Source organism: Podarcis gaigeae, assembly GCF_964106915.1.
Source record: "Podarcis gaigeae genome assembly, chromosome: 1".
In the NCBI taxonomy this organism is placed as follows: domain Eukaryota; kingdom Metazoa; phylum Chordata; class Lepidosauria; order Squamata; family Lacertidae; genus Podarcis; species Podarcis gaigeae.
The window spans coordinates 35,990,207-36,011,386 of record NC_139678.1 but is presented as its reverse complement, the minus strand read 5'-3'; the positions used below and the strand labels follow the sequence as shown (position 1 = coordinate 36,011,386).

The following is a 21,180-nucleotide window of genomic DNA, read 5'->3' as shown; positions in this document are numbered from 1 at the left end:
AAAATGTTATCTAATGTAAATTTTGATTTATTGGGGTGTTTTTTTAAATGGTTATGGTGGTAATCATTTTTTAGATGAATTTACTATTTTGATGTTGATTGATGTCGAGTATTTCCCTGAAATAGAAAAGCAATCTGCAAATATTTAAGAAATAAATATTATTCAATACTTTCCTGTTAAATGACTATTTTGTCATGAAACTGCTATTTTAAATTAGAATTGGATCAAATATAAATAGTTCAATGCTCTTAACTGCAAAAATAAAATATCTAAACCCTATGGCAAAATAAATTGTGTGGATAATTAGCTGCCTTTGGCAAAATACATGAGGCACAATCTGTCGCTGTGTGAGGACCCTTAGAAACTTACCCTGCCAAATAAAATCCACTCTAGAGGGTCTTCAGAGCAGAGTTGATGGCATGAAAGAGACTACAAGAAAGGAAGAGAGTTAGGCGAAGTCCCGTTGTGCAAGTGGAAGTCTGTTGTCTTCAAGGGTGGACAGCATCGGATGAAGCCCATGATTTATATGTTTGTATATTTATCTATTTTTAATGTGATTCTGCATTTCCACTATAAAAAGTCCCATAAGGTGTAAATCAAAACACATTCTGTCCTCAGATAAATATTATGAAGGGAAATATATTAATACCTTAAATAAATAAAAAAGTAATTAAAATCACAATAATAAATAGCATCTGTGGTAGTAACTTAAAAAAATAAGTGAGTGTTTAAACTGACGTTTTGTTACTAGATGGACATTTTTTGCTTTGGAGAATTAAAAGAAAATTTGACAGTTTATCCACAGTAATCATACATTTTCTAGAACAGGGGTGGCTAATCTTACATTGTAATAAGGGTGACATTGACCTCAAAATTTTGAAGAGGCCAGGGATTCTTCTTCTTTAAAAACACACACACACACACACACACGAGAGAGAGAGAGAGAGAGTGTTCCCGCTGGGCTATGCAGGGTTGCGGATAGGTGCTTGCAGCCCGGGGAGCGCGGCGCTGTGCACCCCGGGCTTAGGGCAGCTATCCGCAAGCCTGCGGAGCCCGGCGGGAGTTCCTCGCCTTCGCTCCCCAACCCATTCTGGGGGCTGGGGTCAGGGGAAGCTTGGCCTTCCCCCGCCCAGCCCATCAAGCTCCGGGAGCGATGGCGAGGTTGAGCAGGATCCATGGCTTCTTTGCTCTTTGGGGCTCGGGGGGGAAATAATTTTTTTCCCCTTATTTCCCCCCCCCAAAAAAAACCTAGGTGCACCCTATGGTCCGGTGCGCCCTATAGAGCGAAAAATACGGTAACTGCACTGCTTCAGGCTGGCATAGTTAATGGTCCAAATCCAGGTCCACAGGAGCAAAGCAACTTTGGATTTAACAGATTCAAGACCAATCCCAGGATTGAACACTACATCCACAGAGCTTTTCCATGGGCATACCAAGGTCTCCATGGCAGGTAGATCACTGAATTAGTGGTTCCACATTTGTGCCCCATCTTACCCTCCCCAAAAGGATTTGGCAGGATTATAGGATTGCTGTGCCCAGATTTTGAGATGCAGTCTAAAGGTTTAAACAGCTGAAAAGTTCTCTTTCTACCATCACAAACCGAGTATTTTCTTGGTACTCGGCATTTTGATGCCCTGAAATTCATCCAAATAACACAAATTCAACTGTTTTAAAAATATGACGAATTTGTATCTTCTTTCTGTAGCAAGCTTAGAATGCAGCAGTAGCTACAGAATATTATTTGTTTCATTTGTTTTTGCATTGTAGGCAATTGTGTTTGTAGTTGGAGGAGGCAATTACATTGAATACCAAAACCTTATTGATTACGTAAAGGTATGTTACCACTTTATGAGTTTCTTTTATTATTATATCTCTTCTTGCATTTTTTTGCATGCCTCTCTGCAGTACACAAGTGGACTTCCTTTTTCATTTTAATCACAAGTATGGACGTGTACACAGATATATGTGCACCATGCTTCCTCCTCCATTGAAGTAAATGGGAAGGCAGCAGCACACACATTTAATTAATAAATTGGGGCATTTATATAATGGTAAAGTCAGTGATTTATTTCTTCAGTTCTTGAACTTTCCACCACAAACAATTACGTTTCTTTGTGGTATGTTTGAAACACAAGTGAGAGTTGAAATGCAGATTCACAAATTTATGGTTTTATTTATATTGTTCATTTTAAAAATGCTTTGAAAATGTTTTTAACAGAAAGACAGGCTAAATAGGGAAGCCTATTAATGTTTGATGTCTTACTGTGTTTTAATTTGTTGGAAGCCACCCCAAGTGGCTGAGGCAACACAATCAGATGGGCGGCATATAAATAAATTCTTGTTCTGGTTGTTACTTGCTTATATACGACAATGGGGGGAAACTGAGCTCTCTTCCTGCTCCAGTTCTTAAAAAAAACACACACAAAAAACACCTCCATTATCTGAAGTTGTAGAATGGCCTTCTTAATATAAAATTGAGCAATGTTTTGATGAAATCTGTGTTGTCTCACATAGGGCAAGCAAGGTAAACATGTCTTATATGGCTGCAGTGAACTCTTTAATGCTGCACAGTTTTTAAAACAGGTAAGAATTTAAGTGATAATGCAGTTAGCATTTTAAAATATAATTCACAAGTCAACTAAAAGTTTTTTTCAGCAAGTATTTTTATTTGTGGTATTCATTGTAAACCCAGGAAAGGCCCATCAAGTTTGTTGGTTCATTGCGCTTGGCAAGATGTTCACTGCTCACAGAAGTTCTATAGAGGAAACGAGCTGGCAGGGAGGGAGAGGAGGCAGAATACACACTTTGCATGCACACTTCACAGCTCTCTGAGGCATGTTTTTCTTAATATGGGGCGATTTATCAGCTAGGTTGAAAACAGCATGCAAGTCTCTCAGATGTTGCTTTGGGCGGGCCAGCCCCAACTCCATTGAATTTGCAAAGTCTTTTCTAACCTATTGGAAAAGTGAACCAGAAACTCGGTGTAAAACAAGCCTCTCAAATTTGCTTCTACTTACCCTGCTGCTACTTGTTTCCTCAACAGCAGTCTGCTCATCCCTTGTGGAGGGAGGGCAGCGTGAAGCAGAGCACCTTAGAAAAACCAGGAGCGAGTAAAAGTGGTGTCCCTATTAAAGTTATCTTCCCTCCACTATGTAGCGGTGCTAAAATAACTTCCTCTCCTGATGGTCAGAAGGTTTAACAGTTGGCTTAGTTAGCGTTGCTGGTCATACTTCCCCTTCCAGGTGTTTTGTGCATATTAAATCTTTTTCTAGTAGTATTAGAGCAAAGTAATATCTGAGTATTAAGTTTTTATGTTTTAAACCATGCTGTGATCTTTGGAAGAAGGGTGGTGCATAAATTTGTTGTTGTTGTTACATAACAGGTACCCGTAATGGAGTTCTTCTGCAAAGACATGAGAGCATGATTCGCTCCTGTACTGTACTAGGTGTTTATTTTGGGGTTTCCCCCCTGTGAGCCTTTTGTCTGTGGGCACACAGTACCCTACATGCAGATGAATCCCTGTAGGACTTAAAATAAATTGGTTTGCCTTCATCCCCTGGAAATCTTGGAAATGGAAGATCTGACCCAGGCAACTTGTCTAAGTGGAGAGATGGAGTATGATGTGGAGATGACACACATCCAGGTCTCCCATTCAGACATTTGTGCTGTCTCTTGTCATGCTCAAGAGAGAAGGGCAAATGGGATTCTCTTAAATCCTGCAGGGATCCCTCTCTTCATGCACAAGGCTGTGCACCCACAGGGAAGAATCATTCCTTAACTAAAAATATTCCTTTGTTTCAGGAGTGGGGAATCTATTGTCCTCCAAATATTGCTATATAACTCCTATCATCCCTGACTATTGGACATCCTGTCTAAGGATGAGAGTCCAGCAACATCTGCAGAGCCACAGATCCCTCAACCCTGTTCTATTTTATGAAACATTCTTGAGAAAACGAATTATTTTGAATCTGAAAATAGTGCCTACTTTGTTTCTCTTTAGTAATACATTAGTACCCAATATTTGGATGAAGTCAGTTTTCTCCTTATAAACTGGAGTATAATGGGTAATCTTTTTTCTTATCTTTTTATATTTAGCTTTCCCAACTTGGACAGAAATAGGAAAAGATTATCTGGCCTTTTGACAAAATGTGAAGAAAAGATCATGGCAACATGTAACATCTTAACCTGTGCATAGTATTTAAACCTCAACTGATCCCTTATACTGATGATTTTTATTAAAGGATATTCTGTACTTCTATATATATAAGACATAGTACAATGCAGAATGATATCAAATAAACCACAACACTTGGATTCTGCCTGCTGTGATGTTTCTTCAGTTTGTTTATATATTGTTAAATTCAAGTGATAATTTATCAGTAGGCTATTGCATCTGGAATGTAATTTGTACTAATATTTCTCATTTAATTTGTTGGAATAAATTAAGCTCAGATCCCTCCTAAGGAACATGTTCCATTTTAGCTCAGCTGTGTAATTTTATCTAGCTGTGAAGGCATTCAATTGCGGGTGCATAGATTATTAATCATTCATTCATCTTTCATCTTTCTTGTACAAGGTGGCTTTTCAGTTCTTCTTACCTTCAGAAGCCTTTGATATGGAAACACTTCATTTTGCCTGGGGGCGGGAGACTTTTGTACCAGCCTAATGAGTCTTGAGAGATCTGCGATCATTGCTGTACTATGTGAACATTTACCAGTCCTATATTCTATAACCTGTGAGTTATTGCCGATGCCCCACACGCAGAGTTCCACAGGTGCAATGGGACTGCCACTTCTTCTACAGCTATCTGCCCCAAAAATCTGCTCCAAGCAGTCCTCCAGCACTCTGAAGCTGATTTTGAAGGTGTGCAGAGGCTGGAGGGAGCACTAGAGAAAGTTCATTTGCAAGCACAGAAGTCCATTACGCCATTGGAGTGTTAGTTGCAGACCTTTCTTCTTCTTCTTCTTCTTTGGCGATCACTCGTAGCCAAGTAAGATTGTCTTCCATGAACACGGTTTTAACAATGAGTCTGAAAGTGACTGTGGAGGCCAGTTCTGGATCCACACATCTTTCCACAGTGGGGACATTGGTTTCCGGTGGGGGGGGGGGAGTTGATCACAGTGTGGATATGTCAAGTGTGCCTTCCTCTTAGCACGTTTCTCCCTTGCTTCCTGAGTTTGAGTGTCTTCAGAGCCCATGACACCTTTGGTCTCAGTGTGCCCCCCCCCCCGCCCAGTCAGTGTTTACATGTAATATATGGTTAATAACTCAGGCAACAATCTCGATTAAAAATGACCACAACTTTATTGATTACAGGTGTAGGTGGAATTTATCCAAGTGCTTGAGTTTTAATACAGATTTAAGGGCTCTGCAGCCTTGAAAATGGCTGGGAAAGGGGGGGGGCAAATAGCAACCCACCACTAAAAACTCTTGGGACAAGAAAGAATTACTCTTTGCCTCCCCACCAGCCATTTTGCTGATGGGTGGGAAATAAACTGGGATTTTAATCAAGCCCCAGATTCAGGAGAATTCCAATCCCAAATTACCAAACTGATTTCCAGACCAGAACATCACAACCTGCAGCATCTCTAATTGCAATGTACACATATTTTACTCCAATATAAACTTGAATGAAAATCCATTCAGACACTCTTTCTAAAATTGTGAAGGAAGGAAGAAGGGGAGCTGTGTGTCTCACTGATAATGATGAGTTACTTTGCTCTATGTATTGACATTGTCTAAAGTAAGATCAAACACATATCAAGCATTTTACCAAGGCTATAAAATAACCCTTCTAGTGTGCATATCCCTCTTGTCATTTTCTTCAGATCCTTTACTGCCCCCTCCCCCTCCCTCCAAATGCTCCTACCATCACAGGCAGTGATAATCCAGATTTAAAACAAATGTACATACAGATTCCATAGGCCATTCATCACCCTGGGGAAATTAGGTATCACAATTTGCATTTTGAAAATGAAGCTGCCCTTGGGAATTATTTATGTGCAAGATTTTCTGTACCAGCATCAAGAAAGCTATCAGAGCCAGCATAAAATCACCAACAAGATTACATTTATAAAAGAAATGAAAAAATACATCACAAGTCAGTCAATTAAATTAATTCAACATAGCTGAATCTGTCTTCCTAGTGAGGCAGCAATAATAAAAAAAACCCAGCACATTTGCAAACTTAAAGCAGTTTCAAACTGGATAGGGGACCCTGTTGAGATTTCTGCATTGCAGGTTGTTGGACTACATGACCCTAGGGATCCCTTACAATTCTATGATTCTGTGAATCCTTCAAGGAAAGCCTGGGTGAACAGGTGAGTTTTATGCCGGTAAATAAATGCCAATACAGTAATTGCCTGCCAAAAGGCACTGTCACACTACAGGTTCTCGTCTTAGTGGGCATAAAATAAACCTCAGAAGTATAGAGCCCAAAAGTGTCTCTCCCAAGGATCAGATTAACCAGGCAGGGCTATACAAAACAAGCTTGAACGTAACCTGGTTCCAAGTTATTCAGAAGTAGGTTAGATGGACTGGTGCCAAAATTTTGAGACAATCTTGCTTTTAAGATAAGCATGTAGTTCAGGGATGGTGAACCTCAGGCCCTAGGGTCAAATGTGGTCTTTCGGGACTCTACCCAGCCTTTGGAACTTTCCAAGGCCATGCCTCTCACCAGCGACTCTCTGCAACCTGGATTTATTCTGCATGGCTAGAATGGATCCTCGAACCATCGTATCACAATGCCTTTTGCTTCTCTAGAAAGAGGGTGAGGAGTGGAAGGGTAGAAACCTCTGACTATGGCTAGAATAGCTCATTGCAAAAAGGTAAGAATCGTCCATTTTGCCCCCCACTTTTGCCTCTGGAAACTTTTGCCCAACGCTGGCATGCAGGCCCCTGAAGGCTGCCCATAAGGGAATTACAGCTCTTGGGCTGGAAAAGCAATCCTCACCCCAATCAAGTTGATTCCTCTGCATGTCAGTCTGTTTGTATCCTTTTGCCAAGGGGGGATTTCCCATGTATGAAATCGCACAATGCACTGAGCTATCTAAAGCTGTTTTAACATTTGAGCAGGCCTACCTCAAGCACTGGGAATATTCTTCACTAATGTTCTCTGGCTGCTGCATGGTAAAATTTGGAAGATTCAGTATATTGAGGAGGAAGAAGCAAAATGCTGGCTGGTGAGGAAGGTTGCTCAAGGCATTAGATTATCTTTGCCCCTTCCAGACTTTGATTATGTTAGTCTAAATACAAAGTGAGGCTGGGGGCAAGTGCAAGTTCTTTTGGAATGGCTGCTTCACTTTTGCCTAATCACCTTGTTCTGCTTGCCCTGCGAGACAGATCTGGGTCGCAGAGACAGTTGTGAACGTCAAGACCTCGAAACTTTGAATGCCTCCAGCATTTATGGTGCGACAAATTACTCTAAGTCATGTAGAGCAACTGACAGAGTTTGCCATTGCATCATCCATCCCCTCAGATAGGCACTTACACCATGGTTGCAATAGGTATTGTCTTTATTCTGTTGTGGGTGTTTCATTCACTGACTTGTAGGTGTGCTGCTATGGACAGTAGGTAGTTCTGATGGACAGCTCCAGCCTGTTGCAGAGTAGGTCTCATTTTGAAGTCTTAGAAGACTTTAGGTAAGTAGACATTCCTGTTATGTTTTCCTGAGTGGTCATACAAGAAGAAGAAGAGAAGAGTTTGGATTTGATATCCCGCTTTATCACTACCCTAAGGAGTCTCAAAGCGGCTAACATTCTCCTTTCCCTTCCTCCCCCACAACAAACACTCTGTGAGGTGAGTGGGGCTGAGAGACTTCAGAGAAGTGTGACTGGCCCAAGGTCACCCAGCAGCTGCATGTGGAGGAGCGGAGACGCGAACCCGGTTCCCCAGATAACGAGTCCACCGCTCTTAACCACTACACCACACTGGCTCACCACTACAAGGCATATTTGACTTTGCTTAAAAGAAAGGGGGTTCTAGAAAATCTGGACCATGGTTTTCCAGGTTATGAATTCAATGGGGTTTTGTTTTTTTCAAAAAATACAGAAATCAAGATCTAAATGCTCCGATTTGTTACTCAGTTTCATTTTTCCCTATGTATGGGGCTAGGGGAGAATAAGGACGGAAATGGGAATTATGTCTCAGAATAAGTTTGAGGGGAAGTTTAGGGTTACGAAGGAAACTTTCTGTGCCAAGGTCCCTGAGGTGTGCCTAATATGACTTTCAAACAAATTACCCTGAAGTGATTTATGGGATCAGAAACAATAACGGGAGGGAATTTGATTCTGTGTAGAGGACTCTCTGGTGAGTTATAAGGACGTAACATACACACCTTGCTATTTAAATTTCCATTACCTCTGTCTAAATAGATTTAGAACCTCTGGAACTGGCGGAAATGACTGGCAGAATCCGAGACCAGGGAGAAGAGTCAGTGGAGGAAGATTGGAAGAAATTTAAAGACTATCTACAGAAACATTGTAAAATTAATGAATGTTAGAAGGATGTTGGAATGAAGTTATGTGGCTTTAGCAGAAATGTTATAAAGGTTTAGAAAAAAACAGACTGTTAATTGGTGAAAGGAGGGAAAGTAAAGTTATATTAATATTAAGATAAATTACAGGACAAAAATTGGAAAAGACGGAAAGGATTTGCTGAAATAGCTAACGGAACTAGAATACAAAAAAGGGAGGTGTGAGGAGGGCAAGGAAACAAGCAAATGAAAGATAAGTTATGGGAAGATTTGCTGTGTTTTTTAATTGTATTTTTCTGTTTTTCTTTTTTCTTTTACTTATTGTGATGTGTTGTTTTGCTTTTGTTTAATATGGTGTTTTTACTTTTGTTTTTTGTAACCCTTAAAACCTTAATAAATATTACTTTTAAAAAAAAGAAGAACCTCTAGCAGAGAGAAGTCTCCTTTGCAATGTTGTTTGCTAGAGGCGCATAGGAAGTGACCTTACCCAGGCATGGATTATTGGCTTACTCCATGAGGAAACTGCCTTGTGAGACCATTTCCAAGTGGCTTCCAGACTGCAGCCATTTTATGAAAAGGACCCCCAAAACAGTCTGAATGGAATGTCCAAAACTAATACAGAGCTTCCCCCAAAGATAGGAGCACATAAAAGTTGATCTTTTTTTTAACCAAAATAGGCATGGTTTAGCTGTGGCCTTCTAGATGCTATCGAACTGCAGCTCCCATCAGCCATGATGAAGTGCCAAAAAAAAATAAAAAAATTACAGGGAGTTCAAGGAAGCCTTCGTCTCAAAAAAGAGTTGGATTCAATTCATTTCATCCAGTTTATGAAAACTTCACACTCTGTTTTTTGTTTTTTTAGGCTTAGAAATAGAATTATCATTACAGATATTTCAGAAGCATGGAATAATATATTCATCGCGTTTCCAGCTGCTGTGCAGATTTCATCAAGTGTTTTGGGAAATATTTAGGCTGACTTTGAACAGAATTAGTAGGCTTTGTACAAACAGTTGAGATGCAGGGCGAACATTCACCTAAGCATATTTTACACTAAGGATTTTATCTGTGGAGTGTTTCATTCAAAAATAAAAGGATGACCTTTTGGGGGTACAGTTCTGAAGATAGGTGTTTTTTTCATGTTCTGAAAAGTGGCATATTGTTCACATCCATTTTGTCTGACGTGATTGAACTAGATGAAATTATTCTATTTTTTCATTTACCTGCATGCATCGCTTGCATTCTGCTCATCTACTTAGGCTGAATCCCATTCAGATTTGTAGAATACCAGTTTGTATGGTGCAAAGCCAACTATTGAATTCTCTCTCTCTCTCTCTCACACACACACACACACACACACACATTCTATACCTAGTAGGACTGGACTACATCTGAGCTGGCTGAAATGGCACCAGAGACAGGAGGACATGATTTTGTCTTGGTGCCCACCACTTTAGAAGATCCATATGTTCTGCATCAGCCCAACATTTCCCCCTCAATCCTTGCACTGCAGCCACCTCTGGTTGTACCTAGTGAAGAGCATCTCATGATCCTGAGCAATAAGAGTGATGAATAATTTTGGCAGTGGTGCTTTGGATAGAAGGGAAAGAGTGTTCATAGGGGATGGCCAGGGAAGAAGATTGCAACAGGTTGGGCCAGAGCATAAACCAGCGTTTTAGCCAAGAGTGCAGAAGAAAGGCTCGAGTTCTTTAAGTGTTGTACAAGGAGAGAGGAGAGGGGCCGCAACTAGGGAAAGGATTTGATGTGTTGAGCAGAAGGGTCAAAGATAAAGCCTAGATTGTGTGTCTGGAGTAGACCATCCTGGGACAAAAATTAGTCAAGACTTGGACTGTTGAATTTGAGATAGCAATGGACACCCCCAGTGAATATATCAGGCGGACTGGCAGAGATACTGGACTGGACTGAGAGGAAGTGGTCTGCAGAAGAGAAACAGCTGGATATCATCTGTATTGAAATTCATGGTGGTGAAATGGGATTCCATCCCCTGTCCACCTGAGAAAGTAAAGTGAGAATGTATCAATACGCTAATATAGTAATTAGCAGTTTGCTAAAATTGATGCTTCCACAGCTTAGCTGGTCCCAGCTTAACAAAAAGCATAGAAATAGAGCACAAAGGATTCTCGTGGCACTGCTGTTGATCAGAACTGTGTGCTTTAATGCAAAAAATCAAGCACAGTTCTTGCTCCCAAACTGATCCTCAGCAGACCTATGAGATCAGTCACTATTTGGCTAAACAAAACCAAGACAAAAAGCTATTTGGCATTATGCTTTACATTTTTGTCAGATAATTCTGTTGGGTTGGCTCTAGGCACATCATATTAAGAGAAGACCCAACTGGCACGACTGGTTTAAGCCCATTGATTTCAATGGGTCTGGACCTGTATGATTTAGTTGGATACAACTCAACAAATATTGAGATAGGATCACAAGACTTAGGACACACATTCTTTGCTCGAAGTTTGAGAACTATCTGAAACCCCATGCCTATTTTCAAAGAAGACAAACGGTGCAAAGTATAATAAACCACATTTTCCTTGAAGGCTGAGAGCCTAAAAATTAAAATAATTCAGGCATTTCATCCCTCCCTAAATATTTATACTCAAGGTCCATTTCCATTTTCATGGCATCTAGGAATGAATGTGGTCTGTCAAACTCTTTATTTCTTTGTAGCCCTATTTTACGGGATATGGTTTTTTTGTATCCCTACTTTACGGAGAGTGGTATGAGGTCAAAAGCACATAAGCAGAAACTGTATTTTTATCTAAGTACAATATTTTATCTAGGCTGGCCATAAGTCAGGAAAACTCCTGACATGTCCTGGATTTCAGGTGTAAAAATGGCTTGGGGGGATATTTTGCTGAATTGGCAAAATGTTAGGGGAAATGTAATGGAAAACCACTCAAAAAGCTTAAAATCACTATGGGGGGGTAGGTTTCCCCCCAAAAGTTCAACAATTCGGGTTTAATCCCAAAAAATGCTCAACAACTTTGTGGGTGTCAGGAATTTTACTATTTGAAATATGACAACCCTAATTTTATCTGAAACCTCCTGATTTAATTCTGTCCATGACATTAAGCTGGTCTTGCAAGTACCTAGAAGGAAGGCTTTCTGGAAATCCCAGCCATATCACTCTGAAGTCCTTGATGAAGGGTTTGATACATGTGTTGCAAATAAATAACTCTAATTGCCACACTTAGTTAACAAAGATCAAGTAAGGAGCACTGTCCCCATCTGATGGTGGGTGGGTGGAAGAGAAGAAAAATCTCACCTAGACATCCTTCACTTTGTTGACCTCTATCCCTTAAATAGTGGATAGAGGACCAGTACAACATACATATGCAATGAAATAAATTTAAAAACACATTTTTTTCTTGATACAGGTAGGTAGCCGTGTTGGTCTGACACAGACAGGAGGGAAAATAAAATTGTCCAGTAGCACCTTAGAGACCAACTAAGTTTGTTCTTGGTATAAGCTTTCGTGTGCTTGCACACTTCTTCAGATACACTGAAACAGCAGTCACCAGACCCTTATATATAGTGGGAGAGTGGGGTGGGGTTTTTTTCAGGAGGGTGGTAGGAGATGGCTGATTGACTCAGTGGGTATGGTAAACCTGTTGACGACTGTTGGCATACACAATGTTAGAAGATGAGCGATTGAATAGACCTGAGATGGTATGTTTGATGTTGTTGGGTCCAGTGATGGTGTTGTCTGGGTGTATGTGGCAGCAAAGTTGGCATCAAGCTCTGGGAGGAAGACCTTTCATTGCCTACAGACAGCCACCTGATCTTAAACAACTCCTCACCCACAATAATACAGCAACCAGACTTAACATGGACACTGGTACCAGAGCCTGCAATAAACCCAGATGCCAACTTTGCTGCCACATACACCATTTTTTCTTATTTTTAATATGATTTTTTTGAACAGAGGGAGAACAAATCTGCCTTTCATTTAGTTAGTTAATGCACGGAGGTTTTTGAAAAGCTTTCCTTTCTTTAGAGTGGATATTTCCGTAGTTATAAAACTAAAATGTTCTTCCAAAAACTGCAGTAATTCTAGAATCGCCGTATTATGTGAAATGAAATGTGGTATTTACAGATTTGGTGCCCTCAACCTCTTTTCTATTCCTCTAGGTGTCATTTGTAATTTGTTCAGCCTTTCTCTTGGCCTAGTCTCCTTATGCGGTCATCTCCATGTGGTCAGCATGTGGGTTTCAGGTGCCTGCACTCACCAGCGGCCTAGCCAGCCTTTTTGCCAAATCTGCCAGTTTTTACAACCCATTCATCTATATTGGCATGAGTTCTAAATTCCGTAATGACATAGTAACTTTGTTTCGTTGCCTCAAAAGAGACAAGGAGTCAGCCATGCAAATGCCTATGTTGGTGCTGGATTAAAGGCACAAGCCAGCAGTCTGTCCAAACTGACAGAAGTATTTGGTGTCCAAAGTTCCTGAGGATAAAATGCCAGACGTAGAAATTAATTGAGTGTCCAGAGACACCATCCTTTGGCTTCAGAAGGACCTACATTTGTTCTCTTGTTTCTAATAAACTTATTGTTCTAGTCGCTAAAACAATTCCAAGGTATAAAAGACAGTCTGACTCTGACCTTGGGCTGAAGAAATAAATATCCTGGCAATTAAGTTTCCCAGCAACAGTTTTTGTCCTTAATTTATTAATAATTTTCCTATTTTTAAAAAAGTATAATTTTACTGCGCCTTAAAATTCATTGGTGGAAACTGTCTTTCTAAGAAGGAAACAGGCTTTTTTCCTAGAAGCTTTTTGTTAAGTGCATGTTACATTTACTAATAATGAAATATATTTGTCCAGTTAAAATTATAGATTCCTGTTTATGCTGTTATGTATAGTATTTGTTTTGTTTTCCATTTCCTGCCTAGACCAATTCTTTTTCTTTTATTTGCAAAACCCTGCACCAATCATGACTGCCATTTTCAAATACAATACAGTCAAACCTCGGTTGTCGAACATAATCCGTTCAGGAAGGCTTCCAAAATGTTCGACAACTGAGGCATGGCTTCCGATTGGTTGCAAGAGCTTCCTGCACTCAAGCGGAAGCTGCGCCGGACATTCAGCTTCTGAAAAACATTCGAAAACCAGAACATTTACTTCCAGGTTTTTGGCATTCAGGAACCAAGGTTTGATTGTATCTCACAAATACTCAGGACAGTCTAACACCTTGAACATGCATTAGAGTACAAAGAAACACTTTGAAAGTTCTAGCAGGTATACTGTTTACCCATTCTGTCTACAGGGGATTCTCATTTACTGCTGTTAAAAAATCAACCGAGTCTGAATATTCATCTTATCTTTCTATGTTAGCATTATTTTTCACATTTACAGTCCATCTTACTAGAGTCAGATGAAAGCGTCATATGGAGGCCAGTGAGGAATTACCAGATGGTTGGTGACAACTCCAATCCTTCCATGGACTCTCTCAGCCTGGGATTTGTGTCACTTTGGCAATGACACTGAAATGTTGGACACAGAGGATTAAGATGGTAAGATTTGGGACCTTTGGGTTTTGTTTTGGGCTCAGCTTGAAATACTGGTGAAGCAGACTCACGAAACATAGCAGCTGAGGAAAGGTCAGATGTAGAATAGTAACCTATAAGGGTGTAGCTAACACAATGAAAGTCCAATGGAAAGAATATACCGCCAATAGGAAGGGTGATAACTCAGCAGCAGAGCATCTGCTGTGCATGCAGAAAGTCCCAGGTTCAGACCTCAGCATCTCCAGGTAGGAAGGACTCCTGCCTGAAACTCTGGAGGCCACTACAGTCAGTGTGGACAAGACAGAGCTGGATGGACCAATGGTCTGACTTAGTAAAGGCAGCTTCCTATGAGAAAGGTAAGGGACTAAGAATGGTACCCAGAGTGACCACTCTGGGGTACAGAAGATACAGAAGAAAAGAGACAGGGGAAGAAATAGCTGGTGGCAACCAATGAGGGGGCAGCAGTTAAGGGGTAGGTGGGTTGAATAGTTGCTAGAGATATTAAAAATAGCACAGGCTCCTTGGACTCCTTGAGTGAAAAATTGCTGGGAAGCTTGGTAATCAGTGTTTCAGTGGTTCAGTGATGGCCAAGGAGAACCTTATTTCTCCATAGTGTAGTAACAGGCTATTTAACAACAACAAAAGTCCAAGAACAATGTACCCATTATAGCTTTATTTTTAGCAGATGTCTTGAGGTGACGCTGAGCATCGTAGCAGCAGTGAGTTCCATATTACAGTTCCTGCTGAGAGCTTTTCCGGAACATTGGCTACCCTGAGCACTTAGATTATCATTCTTTAAAAATACAGACACATGGCAGCATCTTTCTAAAAGGTTCAAGTTTTGCATCTGAAATACATAGTTTAATCTACGCGTCTCCCCCACATCCTAATACCTGGCTCTGGGGCCTTGTGATCAGATACATTCCTTTTGAACTCCAAAACAACATTTCTGGGACAATGAATAGAGAAGACTTTGGTTTACAAAAATATTTTTGCAACAATCAGGTGCCTGAATGGGCTTCCTGTAGGCCTGGCGCTCATGAAGGCAAATTATGATGCTATGAACTATCACTGACCTCAAGCTTTCTGGGATCTATTGAATCATGCCAGCACTGAAGCAATAGGACTCTTTGTCGTTAAAAGTTACCTAACATTTGCCATGGGAACATTTGGGGAGACTGGACTCCTTCTCTTTGGCAGCAAGCACCAGGACCAGTTGCAAAAAGCGCCCAGGAACACAACTACGGAACAATGGTCTGGGGGTGGGACTGTGCTGTTCTATGAAGCTGTTTCTTCCATGGTTTTCTCCAGCTGCATTTCTGTTTGGATTCCTCCTAGGATGTATGGACAGAGCTGGTAGTATGTTTTTGCATTTGCACTAAAAATAAAAGACCCAAGTTAGTTGCCAACACACTGTGGCTTCTTTACCAATCTTTCGTTTTTGTGCTTAAAATGGATTTCATAAGCAGTCCTGGCCCGATATGGAGCCCAAATCTACAAATCTACCCATTCCTCAATGGGGATTTTTTTTTTTTTTTGGTATTATTTTAGAATTTTATGATGTTTTAATGGTGTTATTGTATACCACCATGATGCTTTTTCTGAGCTTGCATATTCTTATAAAATAAAATAGATTGTGCTGCAGAAGTCCTACCAGCATTTCTCCCTATGAATAGATGTTAATTACCATATTGGTCTGAATATAAGCCTCATTTCCCCCCAAAATTCTGACTGTGAAAAGTTAAAGTGTGGCTTAAATTCATGAGCTTACAAAAATTGGCTTTTATGATATCGCTGCTGAAACAGACATATGGTGAAACAGAACAGGGGTGAGTGCCTCGGAATTTTAAGGGAGCGGCTTATATTCAGGTATTGTCTTTTCTTCTTTTTCCCCCTTGAATTTTAAAGGTGTAGCTTATATTCAGGTGCAGCTTATATTCGGGCCAAAACGGTACTTTCATTTTAGTTCTGTGTTTAAATAGGTATTAGGCTTGTTCTGCTTATGTTCCTTTGACATAAATCATTTTAGGAGGTATATACCCATCAAGCTGATTTATTGCAGCAAGGGATGTTTTTTAAAAGAAAGTCTATTTTTTTCCCACCACCGTTATTTTTTTATATAAAAAATGTGTTCAAAAGCACAAGCCTTGCCATAACCAACAGAATTAAAATCCATGCTTCCATCTGAAGGCTGTAACTAAACAATTCTACAGTGCCACCCTGATGAGCCAAAAATGACCACACAACTAGAATATTTCCTTTGTTTCTTTATTCCGAAAATTTATGCGTTGTCTATTCTAATTTGCTTTAGATTTCCAGGAGAAATGTACATGGGCATAAATCATGCCTTTCAAATATCCCAGATTAATGCTTCGTTTTAGTGTAACTGGATTGACAATCTCCAGAATCATTAAGAAAATAACAACAGACAATTATAAAAGCAATTTACTCCCTCAAGAGTTTTGCATTCTTAAGAGAGGTATAATATTCAATTGGATCAATTTGTCTTACCTACAAAAGGAAAACAAAAGATTTACCAAGCCTAATTATTTGTATGAATTTATAGCACTTGCCTTTGTATTTTCCTGCTCTGAATACACTGCTGTGTATGTACACCCAATGTACACCTAACGTTTTCCATATCTAAGACAATACATTGGTGACATATTTTTTTTAAGAAAGCATTTCTTTTTTTAAAAAAAGAACAACAATTTACTTTTATTCAAACAGAACATAACAACTTCTAAACTGTACATCCTAGGTTCATAGCTATGTATTTGAGAGCTTAAGTTTAATAATGGCCTTTTTGCCAGTTGCCATGATAGGGACACAGGTGGCGCTGTGGGTTAAACCACAGAGCCTAGGGCTTGCCGATCAGAAGGTCAGTGGTTTGAATCCCCACAACGGGGTGAGCTCCCTTTGCTCGGTCCCTGCTCCTGCCAACCTAGCAGTTTGAAAGCACATCAAAGTGCAAGTAGATAAATAGGTACCGCTCCAGCAGGAAGGGAAACAGCATTTCCGTATGCTGCTCTGGTTCGCCAGAAGTGGCTTAGTCATGCTGGCCACATGACCCGGAAGCTGTACGCCGGCTCCCTCAGCCAATAAAGTGAGATGAGCGCTGCAACCCCAGAGTCGTCCGTGACTGGACCTAATGGTCAGGGGTCCCCTTGCCTTTACCTTTATGATAGGTAATGGGAAGCTGTGCTATTGCCAAGCTGCTCTGGAGGCAATAAAGGCCAGAATGAGTTCTTTTTGGAGCGTGTCAGGGGCAGACTGGGGGAGGCTTTTGATCTGCTGGATTTTCCCAGAACATGAAGAAAACAATGCCAGTCTGTAACCAATAGGAGGGCAATGAAAAAGGAAGCAGTGGGGGGAAAGCCTTCTCACCTTCCACTGACTTGAGTCACCAGTTTTGCCATTGTTTGTTTCAGCTGCCAGTCTTCAGGCTTCAGTTCTATCTCTGAGACTTCAGAAATGAAATCTCTGCGATCGGATGCTGGTGGAGTGAATGCATACAAATGCAAGTACGGTCTCAGCCCCTACATTCATTCCATTTCACTTTTAATTTGTATACTGCCTTTCTATACACAAGGCCGTTTACAATCTGTAGAAGCAACAAAATACACAACAAGGATCACACGTCCTCTAACAATCTGACCCAATACAAAAAAGTCACAATAAAACATATTACATTAAAAGAAGCAACTTATATGAAATAAGGTAACCGTTGATAATCCACTTTGAATATATTGCGCAATAAAATTAACTCTCAAAATATCAGGAAATAATTTAAAATAATTTACTCTCAACAATTGCAATAAATCATTACTAAACTAAAATCAATAAAAAGCAAGAAGATCATAATACGTAAAACACCACAGTACATATAAAGACCCTGCCATGAGATTGAACTGAGCAACAAAGTCAGGAAATTTATAAGATTCATTATATTGTATGTATAATTGTGTAGAGCAATTAGGAACGGGGAGGGCTCTTGGTTTTGGCTTCTCTCCATTTCTCATTTTTCCATTGTTGAGATGAGTTCACATCTACACATCGGTTTGTGGGTGTTTTTTTTAAATGATCCAGTTATGGTTATAGCAGCAGTAATAATAATAATAATAATAATAATAATAATAATAATAATAATAATAATAATAATATAGCCATCATACTAAGTAGTCATTGATAGCCTAGTTCACCATGAATTTATGTGATCCTTTACATTTTGTGGAAGTGAGTTTCATAGTTCAGCTCAGGGTCGGATTTAGGTTTGATGAGGCCCTAAGCTACTGAAGGTAATGGGGCCCTTTATATGTCCAGCTGTCCTTTGTCAACAACAAATTGTCCCTGTATAAATTCAAGGATTCCCTGGCAGACGAGGGAGGGGCATCCCTCGCAGAGGATCTGAATGCCTTTTTTGCCCGTTTTGAAGCAACATCTGCAGCAACACCTGCTGAGGCTTTACCACCACCACCACCACTCCCTGTGAAGGCTTTGCCACCATCACCACCATCGTCATCATCAGTACAAAGGAATGTGGTAGTCTCTGTGGAAAAAGAAGAGATGAGGAAGGTGCTGAAGGGAATCAACCCAAGGAAGGCCACAGGGCCAGATGGGGTAGCTGGAAGGGTACTGAGAGACTGTGCAGACCAACTAGCAGGAGTTTTCACTGGGATTTTAAATCGATCCCTAGCCCAGGCTATTGTTCCATCCTGCCTAAAGTCCTCTACTATCGTTCCAATAGCAAAAAAATCTAACCCGGAAGATCTGAATGACTTTCGTCCAGTAGCACTCACACCTATAATCATGAAGTGCTTTGAAAAGCTGGTACGAAATTATGTCATTGCCTGTTTACCAGAGGGACTGGACACATTCCAATTTGCTTATAAAACGAAAAGATCGACAGAGGACGCTGTGGCGATTGCCCTCCATGCCGTTCTTGCACATTTGGAGCAGCGGGGGGGTTATGCCAGACTGCTTTTTTTAGATTTCAGCTCGGCATTTAATACCATTCTGGTGGCGCTGTGGGTTAAAGCCTCAGCGCCTAGGACTTGCCGATCGAAAGGTCGGCGGTTCGAATCCCTGCGGCGGGGTGCGCTCCCGCTGCTCGGTCCCAGCGCCTGCCAACCTAGCAGTTCGAAAGCACCTCCGGGTGCAAGTAGATAAATAGGGACCGCTTACCAGCGGGAAGGTAAACGGCGTTTCCGAGTGCGGCTCTGGCTCGCCAGAGCAGCGATGTCACGCTGGCCACGTGACCCGGAAGTGTCTCCGGACAGCGCTGGCCCTTGGCCTCTTGAGTGAGATGGGCGCACAACCCCAGAGTCTGTCAAGACTGGCCCGTACGGGCAGGGGTACCTTTACCTTTACCTTTACCACAACGTCTGGTGTCTAAACTGGAAGATCTGGGGCTCCCGTTATCACTTTGTGGGTGGATATCGGCCTTTCTGTCGGACCGCACCCAGAGGGTTCGGTTGGGCCCTTATACCTCTAATACACTTAAGACTAACACAGGAACACCACAGGGATGCGTACTTAGTCCGCTCCTTTATATTCTCTACACGTACGATTGTGTCGCTGCTCACCCTAGTAATAGGGTTGTCAAATTTGCAGATGACACAACCGTGATTGGGCTCATCTCTGAAAGGGAGGGTGAAACGGACTATAGAGATGAGGTGGAGCGGCTGACAGAGTGGTGCAGAGCTAACAACTTGCTCATAAATACAAGGAAGACAAAGGAGCTTGTGGTGGACTTCAGGAGACAGAAGAGCAATGTCCAGCCACTTCTGATTGATGGGGTCTGTGTGGAGAGGGTAACAACGTTCAGATTTTTGGGTATTGAATTACAAGAGGATCTGTCCTGGAGTGTCAACACAAGGGGGCTTGTGAAGAAGGCGCAGCAGAGACTGTACTTTTTAAGAATCCTAAGGAAAAACCATCTTCCGCAGAAACTGCTGCTTGCCTTCTATCACTGTGCCATTGAGAGCGTGCTCACTTATGGCTTATGTGTGTGGTACGGAAGCTGTACTACCCAGGACAGGATGGTGTTGTGCAGAGTTGTTAAGGCAGCAGAGAGCATTGTTGGCTGCCCACTCTCCACCTTAGAGCAGATTTATGCCACAAGGTGCCATAGGAAGGCACTGGACATAGTAAAAGATCCATCGCATCCTGGTCACTGTCTCTTCGAGCTCCTGCCGTCGGGACGGAGATACCGGACGATGATGACAAGAACGAGCCGTCTCAAGAACAGCTTCTTCTCCAGAGCGATCTCGGCCCTGAATGGGAAACCTGGACTTTGAAGTCATCTAATCTTCCTTGCTGTATTATATTATATTGTTTTAATTAGTGTTTTTATAGTTGTTTTGATTTTAAATGGAGTGCCCTATCTGGGTGGATGGAGCAGCCAAGTAATTTCGTTGTCCCTGAGAGGGGGCAATGACAATAAAGATATTATTATTATTATTATTATTATTATTATTATTATTATTATTATTATGTTTTTTGTGTTGAATATATGCCATATGGTAATTTATGGACCTAATAGGTATCTAAAGCCATTTGCACATGCAGAATGTAGGCACCCTATATATAGAAATGAGCAAACCAGTGATATTTTAGGGAGCAGGCGGGGCCCATTACTTACACCATACACAACACAAAACACTGTTGCTGTATGTAAGTTTGATTTTATTTGTTTTTTATCTTATATTTTGGAAATGTACATCCAGGTGTTGTTTTTTCCTTAAATTTTTTGGGGTCCCCAAGAGAGTGGGGCCCTAAGCTATAGCTTGTTTAGCTTATACGTAAATCCAGCACTGGTTTGGCTATGCGCTTGTGTGAAGAATGCTCACGTGTGCCGCTGTACCTCCTCTCCTTTACAACTGCTGACAGTGTGTCAAGCCACTTCTCTTTCCAAAACAGTGGCAAACAGTTCATGTGGCTTGAGGAGGAACAATGTGGTGATGGCAAACTGGAAAGGGGAGAGAGGGAAACTGCATGGCATGGCACCCATTTACCAGCTTCCCCCACCCCTCAGTCTTCCAGGACAGGCCCTACAGTCTTCACATTTGAGTTACAGTGGTACCTCATGTTAAGTACTTAATTTGTTCCGTGCTTAACCTGAAACTGTTCTTAACCTGAAGCACCACTTTAGCTAATGGGGCCTCCTGCTGCTGCCGC

The 21,180-nt window shown here is 41.1% G+C and overlaps 1 protein-coding gene across 4 annotated transcripts in view; it reads left to right on the top strand.

The window, feature by feature from the left end:
- The window catches only part of SCFD1 (sec1 family domain containing 1), a 40,433-nt gene extending 36,114 nt beyond the window's left edge, over window positions 1–4,319 (top strand). For all 4 annotated transcript variants that reach the window (XR_014565406.1, XM_083743497.1, XM_083743495.1 and 1 more), the window contains 3 exons: window positions 1,768–1,833; window positions 2,515–2,583; window positions 4,096–4,319. Coding sequence is in view for 3 of the 4 variants with exons in the window: in XM_083743497.1 (XP_083599623.1) it covers window positions 1,768–1,833; window positions 2,515–2,583; window positions 4,096–4,119 (159 nt within the window). In the remaining variant the exon portion in view is untranslated. The remainder of the gene's footprint in view (window positions 1–1,767; window positions 1,834–2,514; window positions 2,584–4,095) is intronic.
- Window positions 4,320–21,180: the final 16,861 nt, after the last annotated feature.